This window comes from Puntigrus tetrazona, chromosome 14 (genome assembly GCF_018831695.1).
Source record: "Puntigrus tetrazona isolate hp1 chromosome 14, ASM1883169v1, whole genome shotgun sequence".
Lineage (NCBI taxonomy): Eukaryota > Metazoa > Chordata > Actinopteri > Cypriniformes > Cyprinidae > Puntigrus > Puntigrus tetrazona.
The window spans coordinates 16,754,462-16,779,300 of NC_056712.1; the positions used below are offsets into that span (position 1 = coordinate 16,754,462).

The following is a 24,839-nucleotide window of genomic DNA, read 5'->3' on the forward strand; positions in this document are numbered from 1 at the left end:
TCGACAAAAGTAAAAGCAATCGTTGAGCTTTTTTTTCCCTCTCTGTGGAATACATTTTCGTCAGACTCGGTTCTCAATGGGATACGCAGTCTTCAAGTGCGTAAGATAATCGTGCCATCCTGGACGTCGGCCTTCTAGCACTCTAGCCCCTGCAGACCGTCCGGTCTATAAACAGCTACATCGTGTCCTGGAGTTGTCCCTCCTGCTGCCATGGCGACTCAGTAAACAGAGGGTCAGTGGAGAGCCGCTCTGAGTTTTTGCCTTAGAGAAAGAACCAGAGCCATCCAGCTCTCCTCAGTGGATGCAGGGGTTTCCGTCTTTCCACGCATTTGTTTTTAATTGAGCAAATTCTCACACGCTCTTTTTAAGCGCTTGATAAATATATCTGGGAAACAGCGCAAACCCCATTTAACATCTACGCCAAAGTTAAAGGCAGTTTCCAAAATCGTCGCGTCCTCGCTCTCATGTTGTTCCAAACCCCTTAAATTTTGGAACCCCACGAGGGTGAATAAATGACAGAATGTTGGATTTTGGACACCCCGTCCCTTTCATTACTGGATGATGTGACGGCATGGGTTGGAGAAGGATTTTCTGCAGCTCAGGACATGACAAACAGCCCATCCCTGGCACACCAAACAAGGAGCTGTTCAAGCCTACAATACAAGTGCTCTCAAGCTAGAATGTTTGGCCTTCAAATAAAGAGCACAGCGCTCCAGTGCCATGTAGTGCAGTACAGTACACCGCTCTCAAACCTTCCTTTGGAAACATCTTGTGCACAAATTTTTCATACATATATCTAACAAAGAAGATCACTACACCCTTCTTACTGGGTACACATGACATCTGTTTTTTACGATTTATATCCGTGCATCTTAAAATGTATTAAAGAAAATGTCACAGGTGTAGAGGTGTTGAGATGGCAGCACTGAAATAACAGAGTACTGTGCTCTGTAGCAAAACTGATTTTTGGAGTAGCTATATTTTACAACACTCCTTCTGTTTCATACAGCCTAAACAAGAAATTCCTGAACTGTTCCACTTGAAATAAATAAATGCTAAACTAACTAAATAACTGTTACTAGCTGTTTGTTTGTAATTAGTGAAATGTGGCTGTGAAATAAACTACCTGCAATAAGCACAATATTTAAGCAAAACAAAAAAGCCTTAGTAAAATGTAATATATATATATATATATATATATATATATATATATATATATATATTTACTATTATTAATATTTAACAAAGTCTGACTTGATCGCGTCACAAAGCCCGATGCTCCTGCGCGAGTCTACCAAAAAACAAATTAAAATATGTGATCGTTCTATCGCATATTTACATTAACAATAAACGGGAGTGCAGGAGAATGGACGGTTGACAGGACTTCTTAAAAACGTGGAGCTAGCTTGTTTGGGGTTGCTGTGTAAGTTAATAACAATTGAAAAGAAGCGCTTTGGGTGAACCATCCTTAACAAACGTTTGTTTTGACAGATGCCATTAGATAGTTAAAGTGATGAACTGCACCTGTGCTGGTCTGTTAGGACACCTGTGTGAACTTTGCCTTTGTAGCCTACATGAGCTATAAAAAAAATTTCAAAATGGCTCAGAAAAGTTCAGAAAAAAAAATGGTTTGATGTTTTAAACCAACTACTGCAAATGAAACTCGTACATTTTTTTTGGAGCCACTTCATTTGAAATGTAACTATGACGTCAAGACACTAAATTAACTTTTTTTTTTGATGGTAAAGTAATAGAATTATCACTTGAAATGAAATCCAAGCAGTTTTCGGTGTCCCCTTATGTGGCTGTGTTATTGAAATTGTTTACATTCCCGGGAGGAGATGTTTAAAAGAGCAACACATGCTGTGTTGATATGAAAATATGACATACCGTTTTGTTATTGTACCCTGTAAATAGTTCGTAATCTGCTCATCAGCAGCAACGGCTCTGACTCAACACTCAGCCTTAATTTCACGATGAAGTAGCCTGCTCGTCTCAGTCAGGCACAGGTGTCTGGCCGGCGGTAAGGAAAGAAAAGTCTAGACAGCAGACAGGGTGACGACAGAGCGAGGAGAGTCACCGGCGGATGATTTTAGTTATCGAACCGCTAAGACTTATGGGAAAAGTGGATTAATCATAAAGGGTGCAAGGTTTGGATCCGAAAGAGGTGGAGAGAGAGTTTGAACCCTCAGTTTCTCATTCTACCCTATGACCTCACGAGAGGTGTGGCATGCTGGCATCATCTTTCTTTCATTCACTCTCCTAACCCCACACGCTCGCTTAAAAGGGACTCAGAGACAAGCACTGGCTTCCAATCGCGGTCGGGTGAGCCGTTCGGCCGGGGCTGATTATTATTTTCTTACAGCAGATCTCTAGCCAATAAGAGGAAGAGCGTTCGACTTTGAGAAAGAGGAGGCTGAACGAAACGAGACAGATATGCCACAGAACGTGGTGCTGGACGGGCCAGCCCCTTGGGGATTTCGCCTGTCAGGAGGCAAAGATTTTAACCAGCCGCTGACCATAACTCGGGTAAGAGAAAACCTTTGGTTAAAGTCTGCTGCTTCACACATTCCACTCAGAGATAATGATGCTTTTAATGTGCTGGGTAACACTGCCGTGGGCATGAGAAACCAGTGGGTGGATCATAAAAAAAACATTCCCAGGACCTCACTTTAGATGTAACTGAGGAGTACAGTGAGAAAGATTTCAGAGAAATATTTTTAGAGCCACAAGTTCAAACTGACAATTTTTAGAAACATCTGTGGTTGTCGGGGAATCGTTTCCCAATAGAGACTTTCTATGTTTGTTATAATTAACCGGTTTTTATCTTCATGTCATTGTGATTTACTCTAGTATTGCGTTTTAGGAAATCAGCACTCAGCAATCGTGTATTCGGCAGGGATGCATTGTATTTACGAAAAGTGAAAAACATTTAAAAATGCTGTTTGTGTAAACTTTAAAAAAAACTTTATCGTGTTTTTCTAGGAACTAGTAGGGAGCATAATGTTTTCAGTACAGATTCTGAGGCTAAATATTTTTGGAGCATCAAATCAGCATATAGGAATGATTTCTGAAGGATCGCGTGACACTGAAGACTGGAGTAATATGTTCAGTTATGCCATCACGGGAATAAACTACATTTTAAAATATGCTAAAATAGACAACAGAAAATGGTTTCAAATTGTAATAACACTTTTTTCACACATTCTTTCACTGTATCTGTGATCAAAAAAATGTAGCCTTCCTGAGCATAAGAGATTCACAAATCAAAATTATTTTAAAAAACCTTACCGACCTTGTAATTCAAATCATTCATAAATGTGGTTATGTTATACGGCTGTACAGCACCTACAAATGTATATTAAATGAACTGTGAGGCATTTTCTCTTCTAGTTACTAACATGTTCACAAAAAATCAGACGTGCATGCGCACGCACACACACACACACACACACACACACACACACACACACACACACACACACACACAGAGTCTAGTCTAATGCCTGGCTCCGGAGGGGATCTCTACACCTGTTGTCTGAATGAATCGCAAAGCTCTTAGTCCAACAGTATTTTAAACAGCCGATGAAGTCTGAACATTTGTGGTAACAGAAGAGGTCAAAGGTTAACTGAGCACTCAGCGACATATTTCAGATGAATTGAACAATCTCTATCATAAGCAATTATTTCAGCACCACCTCGTACAAAGGTTCATACGTTATCCAATCAGATTGTTGGTGTTTCACAGATGAAGTTGTTTTGAACTGAAAAGTCAGGTACTACGGTGTGCTAGATTCATGCTCAGCAACTGCACAGTTTTGATGAAGGTTTCTGAGACTGCAAAGTGCCTTATTCTGTATCTCTTCTAGAAAAACAGCTGGGAGTCGACTGTGGGACATTCTACGTATTGTACCTACAAAACAGCTGCATAATGATTTTTGTCTCTCGCCCAGGCTTGCGTCTGAACGGCTCTGTTGCTTTACATGAAGCACTGCATTCTGATGCGTGGAATGTAGCGGTATGAGTCTCATCAACAGCAGCTCTTTGATCATGACATTCAAGTGCATTCTTAGTGAAAAGCCAGTTCTGACATTTGCCGTAAATTGTGGGGAAAAACCTGCAGAGAACGGACAGGTCGTCGTAAAAATGATACTTCCCATACACCCCGATTTATTTATACCATGGTACTCCAAAGCACTTCAAAGAATATCATGGCACTGGCAATAAACATGTTTGAAAAGTATATTTTTCTGGATTTGGCCACAACAGGGAAATAGAAACTTCCAGGTGGACTGGACGTGAAGTCTCGGAATGATGTCATTTTTAAAATAAACCAATCAGGTTTATTTAACATTCCTAGCTAATGACTTCCCTGCGGTATTCAAGTAAAATGACACTGGATTTGATTTCAAACAAAAACAATAAAACCCACTCAAACATAATTTAAATGGACTCGAATGAGCGTGTTTTTTATTTTGGTGTATGCCAATGCCGGATCCTGAAAGCTAAATATATTGCGTCTCGAAGCAGAGAAATACTGATGACTAATGCAGAGTGCGTGTGGTTTTTTTTGTAAAACTGCTGTCTGTAATCATACACGTTTTGATGCCAGCAAGGTGGCTCTTTACTCATACTATGATCCCTGATGTTCTTATTCCAGTAACATTAGCCTCCATTGATGCGGGCATGCCAGCACAGATGGGGCACAGCACAGCACAGCCTGTCTAAATTATACTGCTGAATTAAAAATGTAAATGACTGTTATATATCTAAATCCAGTCACCGAGCAGAAACCTTTAACAAATCATCTATTACAGGAACAGCACCAACTTGGAATTAGTGCTTTTTTCTCAATGGCACGATAGTTCATGGTTGAGCATCAGGTTTTAGCCACTTCACTCAAAAATGGTTTTCGTGTAGGTGCACTCACCCTTAAGTCAACAGAATACCTAACAATTCACATTTACTCACCCTCATGGGCTTTCCAAACCTGTATGATGTTCTTTCTCGTGTGGAACGCAAAAGGAAAAAAAAGTTTAAAAAGGAAAAAGTTTTGCAGCAATGTCATGGAAAAACTATTTTTGGTTTTTCAAAAACTCTAAAAATAACCTTTTTCCACTATAAGGAAACTGCGCCATGGATGTTAAAGGTTCTTCAGATGCCAATAAAAAGTGTGTATTAAAAGCCAAGGAGTGTTTTTTGGAACCCCTTGACTTTTTTAATTGTATGGACAAAACTGCAGAAGAAAGTAAACCTTACAGGTTTGGAATGATACAAGGGTAAATTAATTTTAACTTTTAGGTGAACCATCCTTTAATTTATTCTGCCTGATGTTGTTTTAAACACAGTGTCTAATGTTCAGCGTGCCCTTACATGCTTCTCTTGTGGGTTCGTGTGTCACCTTGGGGATTTTTCTGCACAGGTGCTGCATATCTTACAAAAATTGTTATATTCATGTTTCTGTTTATACTGACGCTCAGATACCAGTCACTCGTTGGTTTCAGCTCAGTTCATAGCTCCCTTTGTTTCCATCTATTAAACAGAGCATCTTTGTTGTTGAGCCAAACACATCCCTCATTTGCTTGAGTGGTGTCAAGGGAACAATCTCATTTTTATTGTGTCCATTCTGAGACATTTGGATGCTTCTTTCTCCATATTAACCCTTGCAGACGTCCTCATAATGCAAGTCTACAGGGGGAATATGGCCTAGTTTTAGTTTGTTGCCTCAAATACGGACAAAAATCAATGCCTCTTACATGAAGTCATGAAGATGTATTTTGTAATAGAATTTCTCTAGATGATATGGGAGTGCAAAGGTAATTGTTTTGTCATGTGCACAAAGCGAAAAAGGCAACAGGAAATTAGATATTACAGCGTGAATGTTATTTGACAGGAAACACTTCTGCTAGCTTCATCAGTCGATAAATTATGCATTAGGAATAAAACATCACAAATCTTAATGGCATTAAACACTGATGATGGAAAACTAAAACCCTCTGGTCTTAAATAGATGTTGTGACTTGACCTGGTATAAATCTTCCCCTCTCAAGAGGCAGACTTAACTAGAAGAAGGTCAGCGGTGTTGGGATATACGGTATCAGAGCAGCTGAGTCAGGAGGCAGGTAGGAGTAGGCCTGAAGGTGATGAGATAAATGACCAGGGGGACGAGGAGAATACCTAGGAAAATGAGCCTGCACTGATGAGAGGAATAAGGAATGATGTCAGACTCCATTAATGAAAGAGAGGTTGATGGGGAGAGAAACACCGGGTGGATGCCAGAGGAGTCAGATCATCAGCCGCCAATAGACCTGACTGTGCTCCCCTGGAGGGCGATACCAGGCCTTGACTGACACATCCACAGCTCGCTATTTTTAGTCCACTTCTAAACCACAGTGGGTCAACAGATTGTTTCTACCCCTGTCACTTTCTGTTTATGTCTAAACCACTCTATAGTTTGCTGCAAACTTGTAGGGACTTTGAATGAAGGCTCCTGAGAAACCGATTCTTTCCATTCAAAAGTTTGTTGGAAGCCGAAGCATTTTTAGCGATCCCTCTTCAGCGCTGTTTTCTAAAGTGACTTAGAACAGTTTTTAACGTGAGCTCTGTAGAAGCACTGTAAGTGACATTTTCTATAAGTCAAATGAATGTTTTTCTTTGAATTTATGGGTTCTTGTGGTTTTAATGGTAAAAATGTTTATGCTGTGTACTAAATGCATTAATTAATACATAATAATATAATTATTACACATGTGTAATAATATTATACAGTATTATTACTATTCTTCATACACTATTAGTAATTAATTTAGGTTAGCTATTATTTTATATTCAGTTGTCATTTTTATTTTAGCAATCCTGTTATCTGCATTTGTCATTTACTTTGAATTAATTTATTAATTTTAGTACTCCAGTTTCATTTAGTTGCAGTTTATATATATATATATATATATATATATATATATATATATATATATATATATATATATATATATATAACCAAAATGACAAACATGCTCATTATAGAAGAGATGCATTGAAGTCATTGTGTATGCATGTGATTTTTTTTATTTATGAAGAAATTACTAGATGTGACGAGAAAAGCATCAATTTTGGCTAATGTTATCAGGTGACACCAGGAAGTAAGGCATCTCGGGTCAACCTGTGTCCAGGAGACATCATCCTGGCCATCCAGGGAGCGTCCACTGATGGTATGACTCACGCTGAAGCTCAGAACAAGATCAAAGACTCCACCAATCAGCTTTTCCTCAAGATAGAGAGGTACCATGAGCTTTTCTCATTAAAGGATAGTGTTACAAACAGCAGTAAGCATCTTTCAACAACTTTACATCAGGTCCTCTCACCTCCTTTTAAAGTTGCAGCCAGAGGGAGGACTGTAAGATGGAGTTCCAAAAGAATGTGCCTTTACCGCTTGCTATGAAAGTGTCCATCAGTATCCACAGAGCCTTATTTATGACAACGATGAACATGTCTTTCCTCAGTGATTAATGCCCTCCCATTAACCATCTGGCTCGTACATGCCAGTCTGTTGATGTTATTTTACTATCTAGAAGCGGTCATGGCCCTGGAGCACAGTAATGACCCCCCTTAGTGCTCTTTGATCTTTTTTTATGATATCACAGGAGGCGAGTACATGGTGCCTAACTCTGTGCATTAAATGTGTTGCAGGCCAGAAACTAAAATGTGGTCACCTCAGGTTATAGAAGAGGGGAAAGTGAACCCATTCAAAATCAATTTGGAGGCAGAGAAGCAGGTAAGTGTAACGGAAAAGAAAAACAAATGCACCATTCTTTATCTGCTTACAATATACAGCAAGAAATTAGATTTTTTTTTTTAAAGAAACAGAGTGCATGAGGCATGTTACAGGGATATTCTACCCAAAAATAAAATCCTCTCATCGTTTACTCATCTGCATGGAACACAAACAGTTATTTTAGAAAAATACTCCATATGATGCAGATGGATGGAATAATGCTTTAAATGATGCAGATGGATGGGATAATGCTCATATTGAACACAACAGTGATTCATACAACCCCAGTTGATGAATCAGTCTCTAACAAAGCGATAGCTGTGTGTGAGAAAAATATGAATATTGTTAGACTCAATGTTCATCAATACTAGTAGTACTTTAATAGAGCCTTACATCAATAATAGAATACTGATACTAATATTTATGTAAGCACTTCTTGGGTCAAGCTTCACAACAAGCTGATGTTTGCGGCATGCATGAACTCATCAACCTGTGCATGACAGTTGGCATGAAGGAATGGTTTATATCGTACAAAGTTTAAAATATTGGTATTTTTCTCACCTTTCATATTGCTTCATAAAATATTGATTCAACATATGGATTACCAGTGTGTTCATTTTGAGTGCTTTTTAAATCGTCATCCCATCTGCCAGCATTACACAGTATGGACTTACAGAGATGGATTATTTTTCTAAAAAATGTAGTTTGTGTTCCACAGAAGCAAGAAAGTCTTTTACATTTGGGACAATGTGAGGGTGAATAAATGATGAGCGGATTTTCATTTTTGGGTTTAGTATCCCTTCATAAATTGTGCAAAGCTTCTGTTTTTTGTTTGATTTGTCCTTGTCTAGGAAAAGTTCACCTAGAACTGGAAATTTGCTAAATCCACTGGATCCTCTGCAGTGAATAGGTGCCATCAGAATGAGAGTGGAAAAAATAGTTAAAAATGTTAAAGACAGTGGACTCCACTTTTTTTGAAAAAATAAGTTCAATCCCCAACTCCCCCAGAGTTAAAAAGTTAAGTTTCACAGTTTTTGAATCCATTCAGCCGATCTCCACGTCTGGCGATAGCACTTTTAGCATAGCTTAGCATAGATCATTGAATCTGATTAGACCAGAAGCATCTCATTTAAAAGTGGATTACTGTGTAGTTTTTAGTTGTTTGACGGCACACATTCACTGCAGAGTGAATGTAATAAAGAAAACAAAAATGTGACCACTATATAATAGATTAGAAAAATGTAAATGAGTGTACAGTATGCAGCATCTTCAAGTAACAAGAAGACGCATATGCAATTGTGGTGTTTGTGTGGGGCTTTGAGTATGCAGTGTGTCCATCTGTCCTACACATGCAGGAGTATAAACCTATTGGCACAGGTCATAACAGAAGAGCACAGCCCTTTGTGGCTGCCGCCAGTCTGGATGACAAAACACAGGTGGTGAGCTCCACCTACAACACTCCCATAGGCCTCTACTCTCAAGATAACATCCAGGACGCCCTGCAAGGACAGATCCGGGGTCTGGTGCATGAAAAGCCTGAGGGGTGAGTGCCAACGTAGATCCCCCCAACCATATGGACTAGAGACTTCTCTCTGCTTGCTATAGACCGGCTGCCCACTTACCGCTAACACACACTCTGATCCTCCAGAAGTCCTCACAAGCCTTTCTGCAGCCTGAATATAAGCAGTTGGATAGAACATTATCATGGTAAGAAGTTAATTGGGTTCTGTTAGAGATAAGAAAGGGCAACCCCTTATCTAATACTTTCGTGCTAGCATATTATAGCAGAACAAATATTCACATTTGGGCCTGCAGAGCTGGATCTTGGAGGACTTCTGTTCCTTTACCTTTCACCTCTAACTGTCTATTCACATCTTCGCTCTTATGTCTTACAGGACATTGATTACTTCGAACACAAGTTTAATGTCAGACCAAAGCCCTTCATATCTGCAAGCCAAAAGAGGTCATTAGACAAAAGCACTCCACATGTAATAAAAGACGGTCACTTGATAAAAGTACAATTTGTACTTTTGCGTGCATTCAGCTATAAAGCTGTAGCACAGTATATACTGAAGCTCTATGTGCATTTCTAACTACTTCTTCCATTCTTTTCTGTCTTGTTTGTCCTTTTCTGTGTCCTCTGTGTGGCCCTTTTGATTTGTTTGATTCCCGGTTTGGTCCACCTGGCTATTATACACTGACCTTACACAACTCCAGTGACACTACATCCCAGACGCTGATGGGAAATGTAGCTCAGATGCCTGGCACCCCGTCGGCTGGGTCCAAGGCAGCTCTTTCTGCACAGTATAACTCCCCCATCGCATTATACTCAGCAGACAATGTCTCAAATACACTGCAGCAGGCTCAGATGTCCACTGTAGTCAGGCAGGCATCGCCAAGGTAACCAGAGCTTTGTTTACACCATCATACAAACCTACAAGCTTGTGCTACTACAATAAGCATAGCTGAATAATATCTGATAGACTAAAGACACACGGTTCCAAAAAATAAAAACCGGAAGGAAAAATCTAGAAAATCTAAAAAATTTGTTCTCTGGAATGCTCTTTGAGAAACCAAAATGGTTCTTCTATGCCATTGAAAATTCCCTTTTTGGAAGCTTTATTTTCATGACTGTAGGCATAGAAAAAACACTGAAATTACAGTAATTAAATACTAGCAATGGAAACGTCCACGTAAGCAATATAGGTTCTGGTCAATAAAATAAATATGAAACATGGAAAAAAAAAAATATTGTTTACTCCATTTACCATAAAAGAAATGCAATAATGTTAGACAAATTAGACTATGAGACAAGTTTCAAAACCTATTATGAACATGTAAAGCCAGAAAACACAAAACAGCAATTCATTGACTTAGAACAGTAGCTCCACTGCTAAATTATGATTTAGACAGCTTTTCAATTCAACCAACACCAACTGTGGTATTCAATGTTGACGTTGACATTCTTAAAACCTATTTTATACCAATGAAAGTCCCAAACAGTTTACTTAGCCAGCATCTAATATTCACAGTGTGTCCTCCTGAGCACTGCCATTACACAACTCAGAATTATGTTTTTTTTTTTTTTTTCATTGAGTGCTTTTACCTTTATTTGTTTTCAGCCCTAAACCCCTGACGTCCATTGAAGACTCTCATGTGTACCGTATGCTCCAGGACAGCCAAGAGCTGCCACATGAACCACGTCAGTCTGGATCCTTTAAGGCCCTTCAAGACTATGTGGAGAGTGACGGTGAGCTGCCTTTATCTGTTATTTGGTGAAATTACAGCTTGCAGCACTGATAAAGTTGAAAAAGTTTAAATGTCAGCAAATATTCTAGTGAATTACAAATGCACTTGAAGAGCAATAGTTTTGCGGGCTCAATTTGACTTAAGCTGCCTTTGCTATTCTCAACAATCCTGTTAATGACGTCAGTCAAAGCCCGCTGTTCTCTTAATAGTCTGGATTCAGTATGTGGGAGAATTTCACATTGCAGAAGTGGATCTGAGACTCTTTATTCCTCTGACAGGCACGAGGCCCATGGTGACTAGAAGTGTAAAAGCCCCAGTGACAAAGCCCCAAGCTCAAGCATCCTCACTCCAGAAGCTGCCTCTGTGTGATAAATGTGGCACTGGCATTGTGTGAGTACGGCATTCAGCACGGGACCATACAGATGCTGTCGTCTTTGAGGATATAGTACAAATTTTCATGAATAGCATTCATGCGTTTTAACATATTCATTAAATCAAAGTTTTTTCTGAAATTGGCTCACAGTGGACCGGTGGTGAAAGCTCGGGACAAGTACCGCCATCCAGCCTGTTTTGTGTGCTCAGATTGCGGCTTGAACTTGAAGCAGAAGGGCTACTTTTTCGTGGAGGGACAGATGTACTGTGAAGCCCATGCTCGACTGAGAATGACCCCACCTGAGGGACATGATCTTGTCACTGTATATCCTACCGCTTAGAGGGACGGACAGTTCAAATGAGATGATTATCGCTTCATGATGTTCTGTTATTCATTTCTTCATTTTAGTTTATACAGGGAAGTATAAGGACAATTTAAAACCATACACACCAGGTATTACAATGTTTTTAGTGATGTGATGATTACTCATTTCCTATTTGCACCTGGTATTTACATGCATTAGGCATTGCTTCTCCGTGGTTCGAGATGCATTCAGAATGGACTGAATTTAAAAGCAGTTAGTATTTCTGATTACCTTTGATTGGTTCTCTGATGCAATTTCAAAACATTTTAGACCCCACAAAGCATTTTGAGCACTGGCAACTTGTGATCTTATCACAGTTAATACTAGGTGTAAATGGGGTCTATACTCTCAAAACTCTAAAGGCCTTGATCTAGTTCTTGTTGAAAAGCTGTTAATTAACTCTTCCACTTCTCGCATATTAGGCTTCTGTGCAGAGCAAGCACTGAAATCAAACAAACTAATCCCTTTGGGTTTCAGTTATTTTTAAAATAAGAAAGATAATTTAGTATTTAATACAGTTTCAAATATGGCATCATCTAGTAACAAAGTATTTGGTAATTGTTTCCCAGTACTACTATTTTAATTATTATTATTATTATTCACTTGATTACTATTTCTTGGGCTGCATTGTTTAATTTTTTTTTTCCAAATCTCATGTTCCTAAATTAATTTATAAGCATGATTCACACAAAGCAGAAAACAGTCATTATTTTCTCAGCTATCCCTTGAAGGCCGTCCACCTTTTATATGCACCTCATTATACTACTGACAAAATGATACACGGTGGTTAAACATCACTTGTACAATTAAACTTCTCTAGATGGTACGAAAGAGATGGTAGTTTTTTTTTTCCTCAGTTAAGAAAATGATGTACATACATTTGAGAATTATAGCTTTCTAATCTGAAGAACAATACATGACATTCATTTATTCACCTGAAGACATCACAAGTTGTTAATACGCCATCACAGAGGGGATTCGGTTGTAGTTTGTGGAGTTCACAGCTCTGTAAAATAAAGAAAGTTACATTAATGTGAGCCTAAAGTGTGTTTTTATGTGGAACTTAGTCAGCAACTGATATTAGTAATCATGATGCTAAGCATAAAGCACTTTTTGTGTGATATGAGTGTTATGGCCCTAGTTCCTGGAGCCCAGCTTACTTATTGACATTGAGGCTGATGATGCTCTTGACAGGCGTGCTCTTTGGACCAGGGGAGGGATGAAATATTTTTACTTCCTTGTTCATCATTGACGATTTGGTCTTTTTGGTACCATAGGGTTCTGTAGAATAGGTGGGGTAGGAATCAAACGTTCCTGCTTTCATACCTCCAGTCTGCAGAAAATAAATACCGTATGACACCAAAACGGCAACTTTTTCCATATGCAATTTATGAGCATTTTTACACTGCGTTTGATCTAATTTATGTACCTTTTTACTGGGTGAACTTGGTTTGAAGGGCACCGTGAAGTGCTTTTTCTCCTCTGTCTTCTTTGGAGGTGGTAGAGGTTTGTCAAATTTGTAAGGATTGCTGTCAAAGCATTCAACTGGATGAAGGTTCAAACGAAACGCTCCCCCTTTTAGCATGGATTTGTGTGCCATGATCTCACGCTGGTAAACAAATTATCTCTCTCATTAGAGAAAGAGAACACAGTCATCTGCTTGCATAGAATTATACTGTCAGGTACTCAGAGGACGCCTTATCTTAATTAAAACAAGGACCCGGGAGTCTGATTAAAAATCTAATTTAGGTAGACCTAAAAATACCTTTAGCATTTCCTTGGCTCTGTCGTAGGGGTCTGAGGAATGGGACACCATCTTGGAGAGGGTGATGTCAGGATAGCTATTAGAGCGCAAGGACAAAATCAATATGTCTGACAGCAAAACCACAGAAACTTGCATAATAGAGGATAATGTCATCCGCTTACCCGTAACCACTTCCCTTTTTAGGCGGATTGGTGTAGAAGTTTTTTCCAGGTGATTTGTTTAGTTTCCTTGGATTCTGTAGGGCACTCATTGCTTGAATCGGGCCTCCAAATGTCCCATAATAGCTGCCCACTCCACATCTACAAATCAGAGAAAACTATGAAGCAACTGTAAGAACAGTTTCAGAAATAACTGGGAAAACTGTAAGCTGCATGGTAGTTTTTTTTGGGCATAAACAGGGAAAAGTAGAAGAAAAAAAAAATTACAGACATTTAATTACCTAGTCCTGTGACTAGCAGCCTTAAAGGCTCACTCAAGACAATATTCCTCTGGGTTTGTGTGTGAAATATATATATATATATATATATATATATATATATATATATATATATATATATATATATATATACAAGATGCAAAGTTACTTACTGTTAGTAGAATGTCTATTTATCCAGTTCCTCAGATACACATGAAAAACAGACTTTTGCATTTGATGCTTTTTTTGTTTTCAGGTCAACAAACATCATTAAAAGCACAAAGCATGTTTCTTTCTCAACGAAATCACAAGATCCAGAGTTTTTGATGTCTTCAGATTTTAATGGACCATGCCAGCTAATGCCTACCTTACACAGTAATGAAACATCACTGAACCAAACACATATCAGATGCAATGTTATTCTTATTGGTGTAAAGATGGAATATATGTCTCTGGATTAAATCTTTTATTTATTTATTATTATTATAATTTTTTTTTTTTTTTTAACATATAAAGATATTTTGAGAGATGTTTCCATTACAATGAGAGTCAACGGTTGACAAAACTGCTTGGTAACCAGTATTCCTTAAAACGTCTTCTTGGATCCTTAAAGATTTTGTCCATTGTCACAACATCATTAATTACCACAGTATTACTACTTTTACTATACTTTCTTTTTAAATAGTAACGATTTATCACATAAAAACAACATAGCCTACATAAATACGTATCTGTAGTGTGCCACAGCAAAAAAAAAAAAAAAAAAAAAGGGACTCACGTTTTTTTCTCTCCGTTACTGGGAAGAAATGCTTTGCTTATGTTCTTTTTGGTCTGCTGTATCCTGTACTGTCTTTCTATTCTGACAGGGTCTGAGAGCGCCTCACTCTCAAAGATCCTCTTGAAGTGCGTGTCGAAGTATCCCACCTGGAGCGCGCTCTTAGATTTAGCTCCTCCTGACAGCATCTGTTTGTTCTTGTACGCGGAATCATTAAATGGGCCTTTTATTGACAAACAAAGCGCACGAGACAGACATTAAATACGGATCAAGATTAACTTATATATATATATATATATATATATATATATATATATATATATATATATATATATATATATATTATATTAGCAAATGTGCATGTCACACTGCGTGCCTATCCAGTTGCAGAAACGCTCACCGTCTCTAGCCGAGTTTTAGTAGCCTACGTGGGTCGCAAGCATTGCATTCAATGTAATGGCTTTTAGGCAACTGAGTAAATATGCAGTTACCACAATGATACATCCCGCCATAGTATGAAGGTTTTAACTCGGCTGAACTGTGCTCTCGGAAGATTTACATTGAGGACGAGTTATTAAAGTCGAGACTTTTAGTGCCTTTAAACTGACTTGATAAATATTCCCTGGTGTAAAAATGTGACATGCAGCAACAAGCCTCCAACTATGAATAACAACCTTTCAAAAACTGGCGAAGTGAACCTGTTCGCAGATTGAGGCTAAAACCGGCATTGCGTTTGGGCGCCAAATCCTTTAGAAAACACGATGAAGACTGCAAACTGCACTTTAAATAAATACCGGGTTTGTGATTTTTCACAACGTGTATTTTGACGTTAGCGGCATAATTTGTTGACACACTCTATGCATTAAACTCAGCACTGCGCCAGCGACCGTAGTTCGTGTTATTAAAGTTTAATGTTGGTTACACTTACGGTAAATAAAAGGTGTGTATTTGTCCCCTATTGAAATGTATCCCATCTCCTTAAAGATGCCAATCCGCTCCATATCAGATTTCCCTTCTGGAAGCATTTTCTAAACTTTTATATGAAGCACTCGAGGAGGGGGAAAAAGCCAGAAGATGGAGAGATGTGAATGGAACCATGCAGATCACCAAGCAATAATAAGCAACTCTATATATATTAGGCATTCTGGCATTAATAAACACAGGTTCATATACATACCTCGAATTCTATAACGCCCTGTTAGAGTCAGTAATGGAAATAACGCCACTGCTGTGGTGTTCGTGTAGGTTGTGTACGTTGTCATGGAGTCCAGCAGGTCAATTACTCAGTGAGCCGGACTGTCAGAGTCGTTCATAATGAGGGTAACACGTTTAACAACACAAACCATTCTATAAAACAAACTTTTAAAATGAATAGCCTTTATTTTTTTTCACCTGCGCGTCCCAGTCTGTGACGCAAACAGGTAAGAATTCTGGGTATTGTAGTAAAATGAAAATAAAAAGAGAATACATTAACGCGTTTAGAAAAAAAAAGTTGCAAAAGCCTATTTATGGAAACCAAACTACTTTATATGAACGCACACACTTTAAGTGATCGCAACTCGCATTTCTATATCACGAACACATACCGACTTTATAGTGTATATTTAAGCTGCAACCGCAGTTTTAAGTAAACTCCATCGTTTTCAAGTCATCCATAGTGACGGCGACAACCTGCAACAAACGTGAAAGCAGTTGTTACTACACTCCTGGGCTGTGGATTTACAAGAACCGACGCGAACTTAGGTGTAGGACTGCGTCTCACGTTATCGTGGCGGGGGTCTTCGTAGTCACGGATGTCGTTTGGAAAGGCTGCTCGGACCATCTCCTTGAGCTCAGCTGGGTACACGTAAGTGCATTTGTCACGTGTGCTGCAGCCGGTCCTGTTCAGCTGCCAACGTTTGCGTTAAGATCACCACAAATAAAGTAAAAATCAGAATAAAGTACAAAGCGGCGCTTACTATCTGACGCTGGATTAAACGATAAACTTTTCTTCGTTTGATCCGGTCCGTCTTCTTCAGCCTCGAGGCCGAGTAGAGCAACGGCCCCACCCAGAGGGGCATACTAGATATGAAGACTAACGTGAGTCATCGTGACAACAATTTTAATATTAGGGTATATCATACCTGCAAATACACACTAAATCAGTCGTACACACACACTAGCAACGCCGAATGCACAAAAAGTCGACTTAACACACGCATGCGTGATTCAATCACCGACTTAACGCCGCATCTAAATATTTATGATGAATCGCAGTTACCCGAATGATTGACAGAGATCGATGTAAGCGTCCATTCATTACCACCATATCATCATTTCGCGTTTCTGCATCGCGATGAAAGCCTCACGTGTAATTAAAAGAGGAAACGCGTGTCACTGAATCACCCGTTACTGAATCTGAACCAGTACGGAAAGAATCAATAACATTTGTCATGCATTTAAAGAGCCGAGGACAACATTTATTTATTTTTTATAAACATAAGACTTTATTAAAAACGCACGTGTAGATGATTAGCATTAATGCGTATAAGTGAAAAAGGTCCCTGATTGAAGCTGGAATGTTCAGAGTTCCAGGAGTTCTGAGGATTGTCACTTGCCGCCTTTTTCTGACCATTCCTTGTAGCCTCCAGCGTAATTACGGGCACTGAGAGAGAGAGAGAGAGAGAGAGAGAGAGAGAGAGAGAGAGAGAGAAGGATTTATTGTTGCAGATTTAGCAAAACTGTGACTGTTCGAGCATTCACGACGCCAACTTTCTTACTTCTTGAAGCCCAGGCTTCTGGCTTTCTCTGTGGCAACATCTCCGCGTCTTCCCATCTGACAGTGGAAAACCAGTTCAGAGCTGTCCAGAGATGGCTTATCTACGCCAAACTTAGACTGGAATTCAGATGCGTCCAGGGACATGTCACTTTCTACATTTCCCACTAAAAAAGAAGCAAGCTCCCTTTTTAGCACACGTGGCCAATACAATCTAAACAGAAAACAATTGGCACGCCTAGAACATACGTTAACCTGTTTTCATCAAGTACCCTGTTTGGGAGTTCTTCCAGGGATGATTTTGTTTTTAATTTTAGCTCACCTACAAATGTAACATAATGCAGTGCAATGAGTAGTCCATCGCTCTTACCTGGGATATGGATGGAGCCAGGAATACGCCCTCTATCTACCTCATCTTTATTGCGGACATCCACAACAAGCCCTGAACCCTTCGCCAAGAGAGCTTTGAAATCAGCATAGGATATCTCCTTATCTATAGCAGAGAGGAATGTGTACAATCAAGCCTGTCACGAAATAAACACTGTTGACTGAGCTCTCTAGTTAGCAAACATAAAACAATAATATAATAAAATATCAAGTTTATATATATATATATATATATATATATATATATATATATATATATATATATACACACACACACATATATACATATATATATACACACACACACATATATATATATACACACACACACATATATATATATACACACACACATATATATATATATACACACACACATATATATATATATACACACACATATATTATATATATATATATATATATATATATATATATATATATATATATATATATGTTTACTGATTTATTTATTTGTAAATTGCATGGTTACTAATTATGTTTTACGATTGCATTTTTTGATGTATGGATATATGATATGTGTTTATAGAAAGTGTTCCATAAACATTTCAATTAGCGCAAGTCATCCTTACGTCACGAGCTTCTTAATTTCTTTAAAGCGAAAAAGCGATGAAAATAACGAGCGGGAGAGCAGATACGCGTTATATTAGATGATGCATGGAATGGAATTGAGAGAACGGGCACCGCAGGATACTAACAAGTGCACAAACGTACAGCTTGTTATACTGTAAGTAATAAAATATAGAGATAATGGAAGTGTTTATCGCAGACGCACCTGGGCACCGTCTCCCTGACTACAACAGACAACGAAAACAACAGCTGCTCGGTGCCAACAAATGCGTTTCCAGTACTGAGAAAGGGAGTTTGACGCATCGCTTTAACTCTTTAAAAGCGTGTTTCTTACTTTTAGACGAACATAAACTTACCGCTGCTTGCCATGTTGACGTTACGACGGTACACCGGGTGGTAGCACCTTTACTTCCTTGTCGTTCAAGTTTTTTAAAGCCATTTCATATTGGCCGTACAGTAAGCATGGGCGTGGTTTGGTAAAAGTCACCGCCTTAAAAGCGCCCCTCCTTGAACTTCTCGATAAAAGACCCGTAGTTTCAAAATAAAAGACTTGCTTAAATCGCAAGCTGAGCAATAACAATAAATAATTATTATTGCGGTGAATAATAGAAAGTGTGCTAAGAACTTTTGTTTTTAATATTATTATTGATAACTAGAACTTATAATCACCACCTGGGATTTTTAATTTAACAAAGCAGTTTACCACAATATACATATTTTAACAGAACAGATTATTGTTACGGTTATAAACCATGATAAAGTCAGATGGAATAAAGTCACACACTGTACAGGTGCAAGTAAGGTAGAGAAGACAGACTTTTTATCTGTCGATTTAGATTTTTTTCCTTCATCTCTAAGATAATGATACAGAATTGAGGCAAACTCAGGTGCAAGATGTAACGTTAGAATAACAATAAACTCAATAAAAAAGACTGAATCGTGAGATGAAACGTTGCTATTACCTTATTTTTTTTTATAAAAATGTCAGATTCGAGGCATATAAAAGAAATGCGGACGTAAACTCAAAACTTCAATAAAGAAAGTTGTTCTATCTCACAATCTAGGCTCGTAATTCAGAGAAAAGTCAGAAATGCGAAACTGAATTGTGAGATATAAAATCAGAAAAAAATCCCAATTACTTTTTAACTCTGTGGTGCTTCTATATATTACAACTGGATATGTTCAATATAAAATAACATAGTATTACCATTGTGCATATTCCCAAAAGTCGTAGTATTACTGCATTACCATGGTACAATTTTTTTTTAGGTTACCATAAAATACAGTTACCAGTATTTACTGTTATACTACAGTAAATTCTGGTAATTATTCAGAAACTATTGTTTAACGCGGTCAGTTTTTGTAAGGGAACAGCACAGCGAGATGTGGAGAAGTGACATAACACAGCAGCAATACATACGAGAAGACATTTACAAAAACATGAGACTAGCCGAACTCACATGAATTAAACTATTTATTGGTAAGGTCTCAGAAGAGTCTCACTTGAGTAAGAATCATCCCCTCAATACTGATTTGGTACATCATGACATCCATAATGAGTCTCTTCACAGTGGAAAGAATCCATTTCTATGGTTTGGGTTCTAGTACAGCAACTTTTTCTGCATAAAAACAAAACTAAACAAACAGAACATCAAACGGGGTATCAATATTATTCATCTGTGATATCTGAGTGTCACAAAATTCTAGTGTTTTAATACCAGCTGTTTATTTTCACATAACAAGCCACCTTCTGTTAGAAATATAAAAGTTGATATTATGAACAATATTCTACTGTGCTGCATAAAGGTAAATCTATACACTGTACATACAGATATATTTTGAAAAACAAGTTTCACAGTTTTAAACTTTATTTAAAGTATAAACCATTTTAAAACACTTTACATAAATTATTTCTGTGTATGACTAGAATTTGCTTCGAAGCGAAAAAAAAAATTAAAATCAAAATCAATACAAAAATGAAAAATGATTACATATCGTACAAAGTAAAATAAACTCGACCATCAATGTTTTCTCTTTGTAGCTAAAAGCGGTGACTCCTTTATGATTGTCATAGAGTACTATGAATGCTAAAAATGAAAACAAACTAATTAAAAATAAATAGTTTCTGACACTAGTAACCTTTCAATCTGGAGTCTGGGAGTTTTTTTTTTCTTTTTTTCTGATATCTCTATACAGAAGTGCCCTGGTGAAGGTCTCGTTACTCTAATGCGACTGGTACGTACAAAACTATCGCATCTAAAGCACACTCAGAACTTCACTGTTATCAGATACAATGCAAGTACTGTACTTTTCTATCAGTGATGAAACGAACTACGCCAGACTCGGATGTTCTCATCACTTTTACTCCGCTGGATTTGTCTTGAAGAAACAGTCTGTAGATGATGGGACTTGCTGCTGTGGCAATTGACAGTTTTGCTGTGAAGAATGTGAGGCCTGAGACTGACATTTCTCATGACGGATGTTACTCCTCAGTTCTGACGTCGAGACTGGGCCTCTCCAGCGGCGCGTGAGACTCGCAGCACCTCTCCGATCCAGATCACACGATCACAAGCGTACCATCTGGCACCAACATCCTCTCGGTAACCCAAAAAATATGGGTAAAAATATCTATTCTTTTTTAAAAAGGGGATTTTTCGTATTTCAGCAACAGTAGCTCTGTTTCGTTTTTCAGTTTATCAGTGCTTTTTGACGTCCATTGTTGAAAAACAAAGACGAGGTCTTTCAAATTGTTCTTTTTTGCCAGAGGCAGTATTAACAAAGTTTTTGAATGTTCTTCTTTTAAAAGTCCCTGCAGCGTTCAGTGAGTTTCCCCATTAGTTCGATTATTCTCCGTGGGTTCAGGAGATAACGGAAAAAAAGCGAAGAAAAAAGAGAAAGACAGAGCGAGAGAGAGAAAAAAGATCGAGAAAAGAACTGAAAACGGTAAAGGTATAAGCGGAGACAAAGCCTAATATAAAGAAACGGGATAACAAACCCTTTGGACTGTTACCTCTTCCCCATCTCATTCTGTCTCAGGAACTGGATGTTGAAGCAGCTGTCCGCTAATTCCGGATACTGTTCCACAGGTAAAATGTAGTACCCGTCGTAGCCCTGCACTTTCCCTGTTGAAAGGAGCTGCTGTCTCTCTCCTTCAGTCCACAAGCGGCTTCCTTCCTTATTATCCCGGGCCCTCTGCTGCTCTCGCAGCCAGGCTCCCGAAAGCGCCCGTTGCCGTGCCAACTCCAATAGCCGGGCTCTTTCCTCATCCAGGACGTCCGACGCCAACCCGTAGCGCACGCTCAGAGAAAGCGCCGGAACCCGGAACTCGACGGTGACCCCTCTTCGCGAGCGCCCGCTGACCGTCACGTTGATCCCGCTTTCCAGCGCCTTGCGTCCATTGGTGAGTCCCAAAGCTAGTAGGTCACTGTCAGCTGAGCCGATCTTCACGAAGAAATGACAGTCACGGCCATCCTGCGTGTAGTGCGTCCCGTCTAAGTAGATGGCGCTATTGAGCACCAGAGCCACCTTCCTGCTGTCGTCGCTGGCCATGCTGGAGACCCCTGTGACCACACGACCTTCTTTCACTGCCAGCATCACCCCTCTTCCGATGATGGGGGTACTTGTGCCAAACCAGTGGCCTTGTTTCTCGTGTTTGGTCTTGCGCTCTTTGTCAAGAAGCCGTCCCTCCAGAGCCATGAAAGCTTGGTTGTGCCGTTCGGCTTCCTGCTGAACTCCGGTTATCAGCTGCAAGAAGACAATGAAAGCTCTTGGTAAATGCAAGCTAGTCACCTATTCCAAATTGTAAAAGTTATTCCGCAGGGGATTTACTATGGTATTAGTTTGGTGACTCACCTGCCCGTTTTCACTTTCTTGGCTGGCGAGGAGCTCATAAGGCGGATCCACGAAATAGTGTGTGTGTCTGGGGAAGCCTGGGATAATGTTGCTGAGCTGGAAGCCGAACATTACCAGCCAACTCTTCACATCTGCAGTGAAAAGTACATAGAAAAGGAGTTTAAGCTTAAGCTTCTGGGGTTTACAATACAATTAATTTGATTATAGGGCCATCTAAATTAAATAATAATTTTAAAAAATCTAAAAATTATAAATATTTGATGGGAAAATAGATCAAATTAAGACGTGTGGCAGAGAAAAACATTTAGCTGTAAAAAATAATAATAATAAATAAAAACAAGTTTAAATTCTCTTATGCTCTTTAAAGCTAAACAAATAAGCTAAACAATAATATTGTGAAATATTACATGATAGTTGTGATATATTATATAATATATATGTTAAACAATAAAATCATATATTTGATATTTGATAATAGAAATCTTTAATCTAACTTCATAAATGCCCTTAATGTCTCTTTTGATCAATTTTATGTATATTTGATGAATAAAAATAACACTTTCTTAAAAAGTAAAAAATCTTACTGACCCCATTCTGCTGAATGGTAGTGGGTATATATATCACATTCATCATATTTCTCCTATTCATATATTTAAGAGTGGGCCATCCCTGTCTTATACAGTCTCTGAATATATAGTTGATTTCCATATGACTGCACATTTGCAAAAATAAAAATATTTAAATCACATTATTTTAGAAACCAATACCAGCATTTAATTAACACGTAAAATTGAACTAATTGGCTAAACTGCAGCGATACCCAATTATAAGTTCTCACCTGTGACATAATTCTTGACATCCAGCATGTCACTGAGAGGGTTGTTATTCTTGAACATGTACAGGTTAAAGGGTGCCAGATCTTTTCCAATCTTTTGCCACATGGTGTAATCAGGCGATGTCCATCTGGCTGCTAAAACATCATAGTCTCTCTGTGTGAAATGCACCAGCTTGGTTAGCGAGTCATAAAGCCCACCGTGGAAGCCAATGACGAGCTGGAACTCAGGGTTGGAGTCATGGTACACCTCCCCATATGCGGTGTATTGCACCTGTTTGATCATTTGCCCGTTGCTGCTGAAGACAGCCAGTGGCGTACCAGTGTTGTCCGAGGCAATGTAATACTCCTCCCCACTGCTCACCTCCATTGCAAACAGATGGCCCTGCAGGTCATAGTACAAAGAGCTGATTTCTGAGCTGGAGTGGTTGAACACATGCGTGACCCGAGTCGGGTTGTTCAGGTCAGCATAAAAGAACTGGAGGTGTTGACCCAGGCTGTTCTTAGTCGACACCCTGCGCCCGAGTCCATCGTAACGGTATTGGACGCTCCATCCTCCAGCTGCACGGCTATAGGCACGCACCAGCTGGCCTTTAGAGTTGTAGTCAAACACATCTCCGCCTCTCTGGCTGAGGTAGCCGTCCTCATCCAGACGGTACTGGACGTCACCCAGCCGCGTGATGCGGTCTCGTAGGTCATAGCGAAGAGGCATGAGCCTGGCGCTGTTTCCAGGGTTGAGCAGGTGTAGGTTGCCATTTAAGTCGTAGCTGTAGCGCCAAGTAGACCAATCGTTCACCTTCACGCCACTAAGTTGTCCGTCGTTATCGTACTCGTAGCGGTACTGCGTGGTGTTGGCATACGGGCCGATTTTTAGCTCTCGCTTGATTACTCTTCCCATGTTGTCGTACTGCACCGTCATCCAGTACATGAGAGAGCGGAAGATCTCATACTGAACCTCTTTGATTCTGCCGTGAGCATCGAAATGCTTGCTGAGGGTCATGACGGCAGTGGTGATTATCTGATTGATGTCGTAGTAGATGACGCCAAACTTTCCGAAGTGCTCCACTTTTCCGGAGATCTCGTCGTAGCGGTATAGATCTACAGGAAGCGGCGTCTCGCTAATGACTGGCTTCATGCTTGCGATCCTGAAACTATTGTCGTGGTAGGTGTAGTCAAAGCGCGCATTCACCATACCTTCTTCCGAGAAGCGGTAGATCTGCTTGTCGATTAGGGGACCCATTTTACGATAGCGAATCGTGCACGAAAAGCCACCGCTTTGCAAGTTGACCATTTTTAGCACGCCGGCTGTCTCGTCGTAGCCGAAGGTGATGGCGGTACTGTCATACAAGATCTCGGAGAGCTTGGCCAGCTTGCCATATTTGTAGAGCACGCGACGGCCGGTGCCTAGGAAGTAGGTGGCCTGGGGGCGACCGTCCTCGCTGAAGTCGTAGATGATGGACGCATTGCTCTCCGGCGGGTTGTAGGTGTTGCGGATGTAGCCGATGGAGACGTGAGTGAACATGGTGTGACGGGCGACGCTGGGCATGGTGACAGCAGTGATGCGGTTAGATGCATCGAACTCAAAGATGTACTGTCTCTGACTCTGCAGGAGCAGCACCATGGACTGTGGAGAGAAATATTTTCATCACATTGATATTAATTAGCAACAACATCTTTAACAAGCTGTCATAATTCAAAATTAAATGATGT

General features: G+C 39.4%; 4 protein-coding genes across 12 annotated transcripts in view; 1 reads left to right on the forward strand and 3 right to left on the reverse strand.

Annotated features, from left to right (window-relative positions):
- Nucleotides 1-1,979: 1,979 nt before the first annotated feature.
- pdlim3b (PDZ and LIM domain 3b) lies at nucleotides 1,980-12,590 on the forward strand. Of its 3 annotated transcripts, none has more exons than XM_043257535.1 (8): nucleotides 1,980-2,529; nucleotides 7,127-7,278; nucleotides 7,687-7,771; nucleotides 9,667-9,734; nucleotides 9,989-10,171; nucleotides 10,894-11,021; nucleotides 11,299-11,410; nucleotides 11,544-12,590. In XM_043257535.1, the coding sequence occupies exons 1-8, from the start codon at nucleotides 2,437-2,439 to the stop codon at nucleotides 11,731-11,733; spliced, it is 1,011 nt and encodes a 336-aa protein (XP_043113470.1). In that variant the 5' UTR covers nucleotides 1,980-2,436; the 3' UTR covers nucleotides 11,734-12,590. The 3 variants fall into 3 exon arrangements, with proteins under 3 accessions (XP_043113470.1, XP_043113472.1, XP_043113471.1); XM_043257537.1 differs by lacking the exon at nucleotides 9,667-9,734 and adding an exon at nucleotides 9,127-9,314 and having other exon boundaries at nucleotides 1,983-2,529; XM_043257536.1 differs by lacking the exons at nucleotides 9,667-9,734; nucleotides 9,989-10,171 and adding an exon at nucleotides 9,127-9,314 and having other exon boundaries at nucleotides 1,994-2,529.
- Nucleotides 11,779-17,037, reverse strand: c14h4orf47 (chromosome 14 C4orf47 homolog). 4 transcript variants are annotated; one of them, XM_043257538.1, is made up of 11 exons: nucleotides 16,671-17,037; nucleotides 16,475-16,600; nucleotides 16,105-16,383; nucleotides 15,890-16,008; nucleotides 15,641-15,760; nucleotides 14,716-14,935; nucleotides 13,684-13,821; nucleotides 13,523-13,598; nucleotides 13,187-13,366; nucleotides 12,918-13,090; nucleotides 11,779-12,763 (listed from the first exon to the last, which is right to left on the reverse strand). In XM_043257538.1, the coding sequence occupies exons 5-11, from the start codon at nucleotides 15,735-15,737 to the stop codon at nucleotides 12,712-12,714; spliced, it is 936 nt and encodes a 311-aa protein (XP_043113473.1). In that variant the 5' UTR covers nucleotides 15,738-15,760; nucleotides 15,890-16,008; nucleotides 16,105-16,383; nucleotides 16,475-16,600; nucleotides 16,671-17,037; the 3' UTR covers nucleotides 11,779-12,711. The 4 variants fall into 4 exon arrangements, with proteins under 4 accessions (XP_043113473.1, XP_043113476.1, XP_043113475.1 ...); XM_043257541.1 differs by having other exon boundaries at nucleotides 16,105-16,142; nucleotides 16,299-16,383; nucleotides 16,475-17,037; XM_043257540.1 differs by having other exon boundaries at nucleotides 16,299-16,383; nucleotides 16,475-17,037.
- A 137-nt stretch (nucleotides 17,038-17,174) lies between these two features.
- tstd1 (thiosulfate sulfurtransferase like domain containing 1) lies at nucleotides 17,175-18,928 on the reverse strand. The gene is made up of 4 exons (XM_043257542.1): nucleotides 18,802-18,928; nucleotides 17,838-17,960; nucleotides 17,472-17,634; nucleotides 17,175-17,356 (listed from the first exon to the last, which is right to left on the reverse strand). The coding sequence occupies exons 1-4, from the start codon at nucleotides 18,812-18,814 to the stop codon at nucleotides 17,302-17,304; spliced, it is 354 nt and encodes a 117-aa protein (XP_043113477.1). The 5' UTR covers nucleotides 18,815-18,928; the 3' UTR covers nucleotides 17,175-17,301.
- Nucleotides 18,929-19,906: 978 nt separating this feature from the next.
- Nucleotides 19,907-24,839, reverse strand: part of tenm2a (teneurin transmembrane protein 2a) — a 262,295-nt gene continuing 257,362 nt past the window's right edge. For all 4 annotated transcript variants that reach the window (XM_043257656.1, XM_043257658.1, XM_043257659.1 and 1 more), the window contains 3 exons: nucleotides 23,136-24,753; nucleotides 22,298-22,428; nucleotides 19,907-22,189 (listed from right to left, as the gene is read on the reverse strand). In XM_043257656.1, the coding sequence (XP_043113591.1) occupies nucleotides 21,452-22,189; nucleotides 22,298-22,428; nucleotides 23,136-24,753 (2,487 nt within the window). In that variant the 3' untranslated portion in view covers nucleotides 19,907-21,451. The remainder of the gene's footprint in view (nucleotides 22,190-22,297; nucleotides 22,429-23,135; nucleotides 24,754-24,839) is intronic.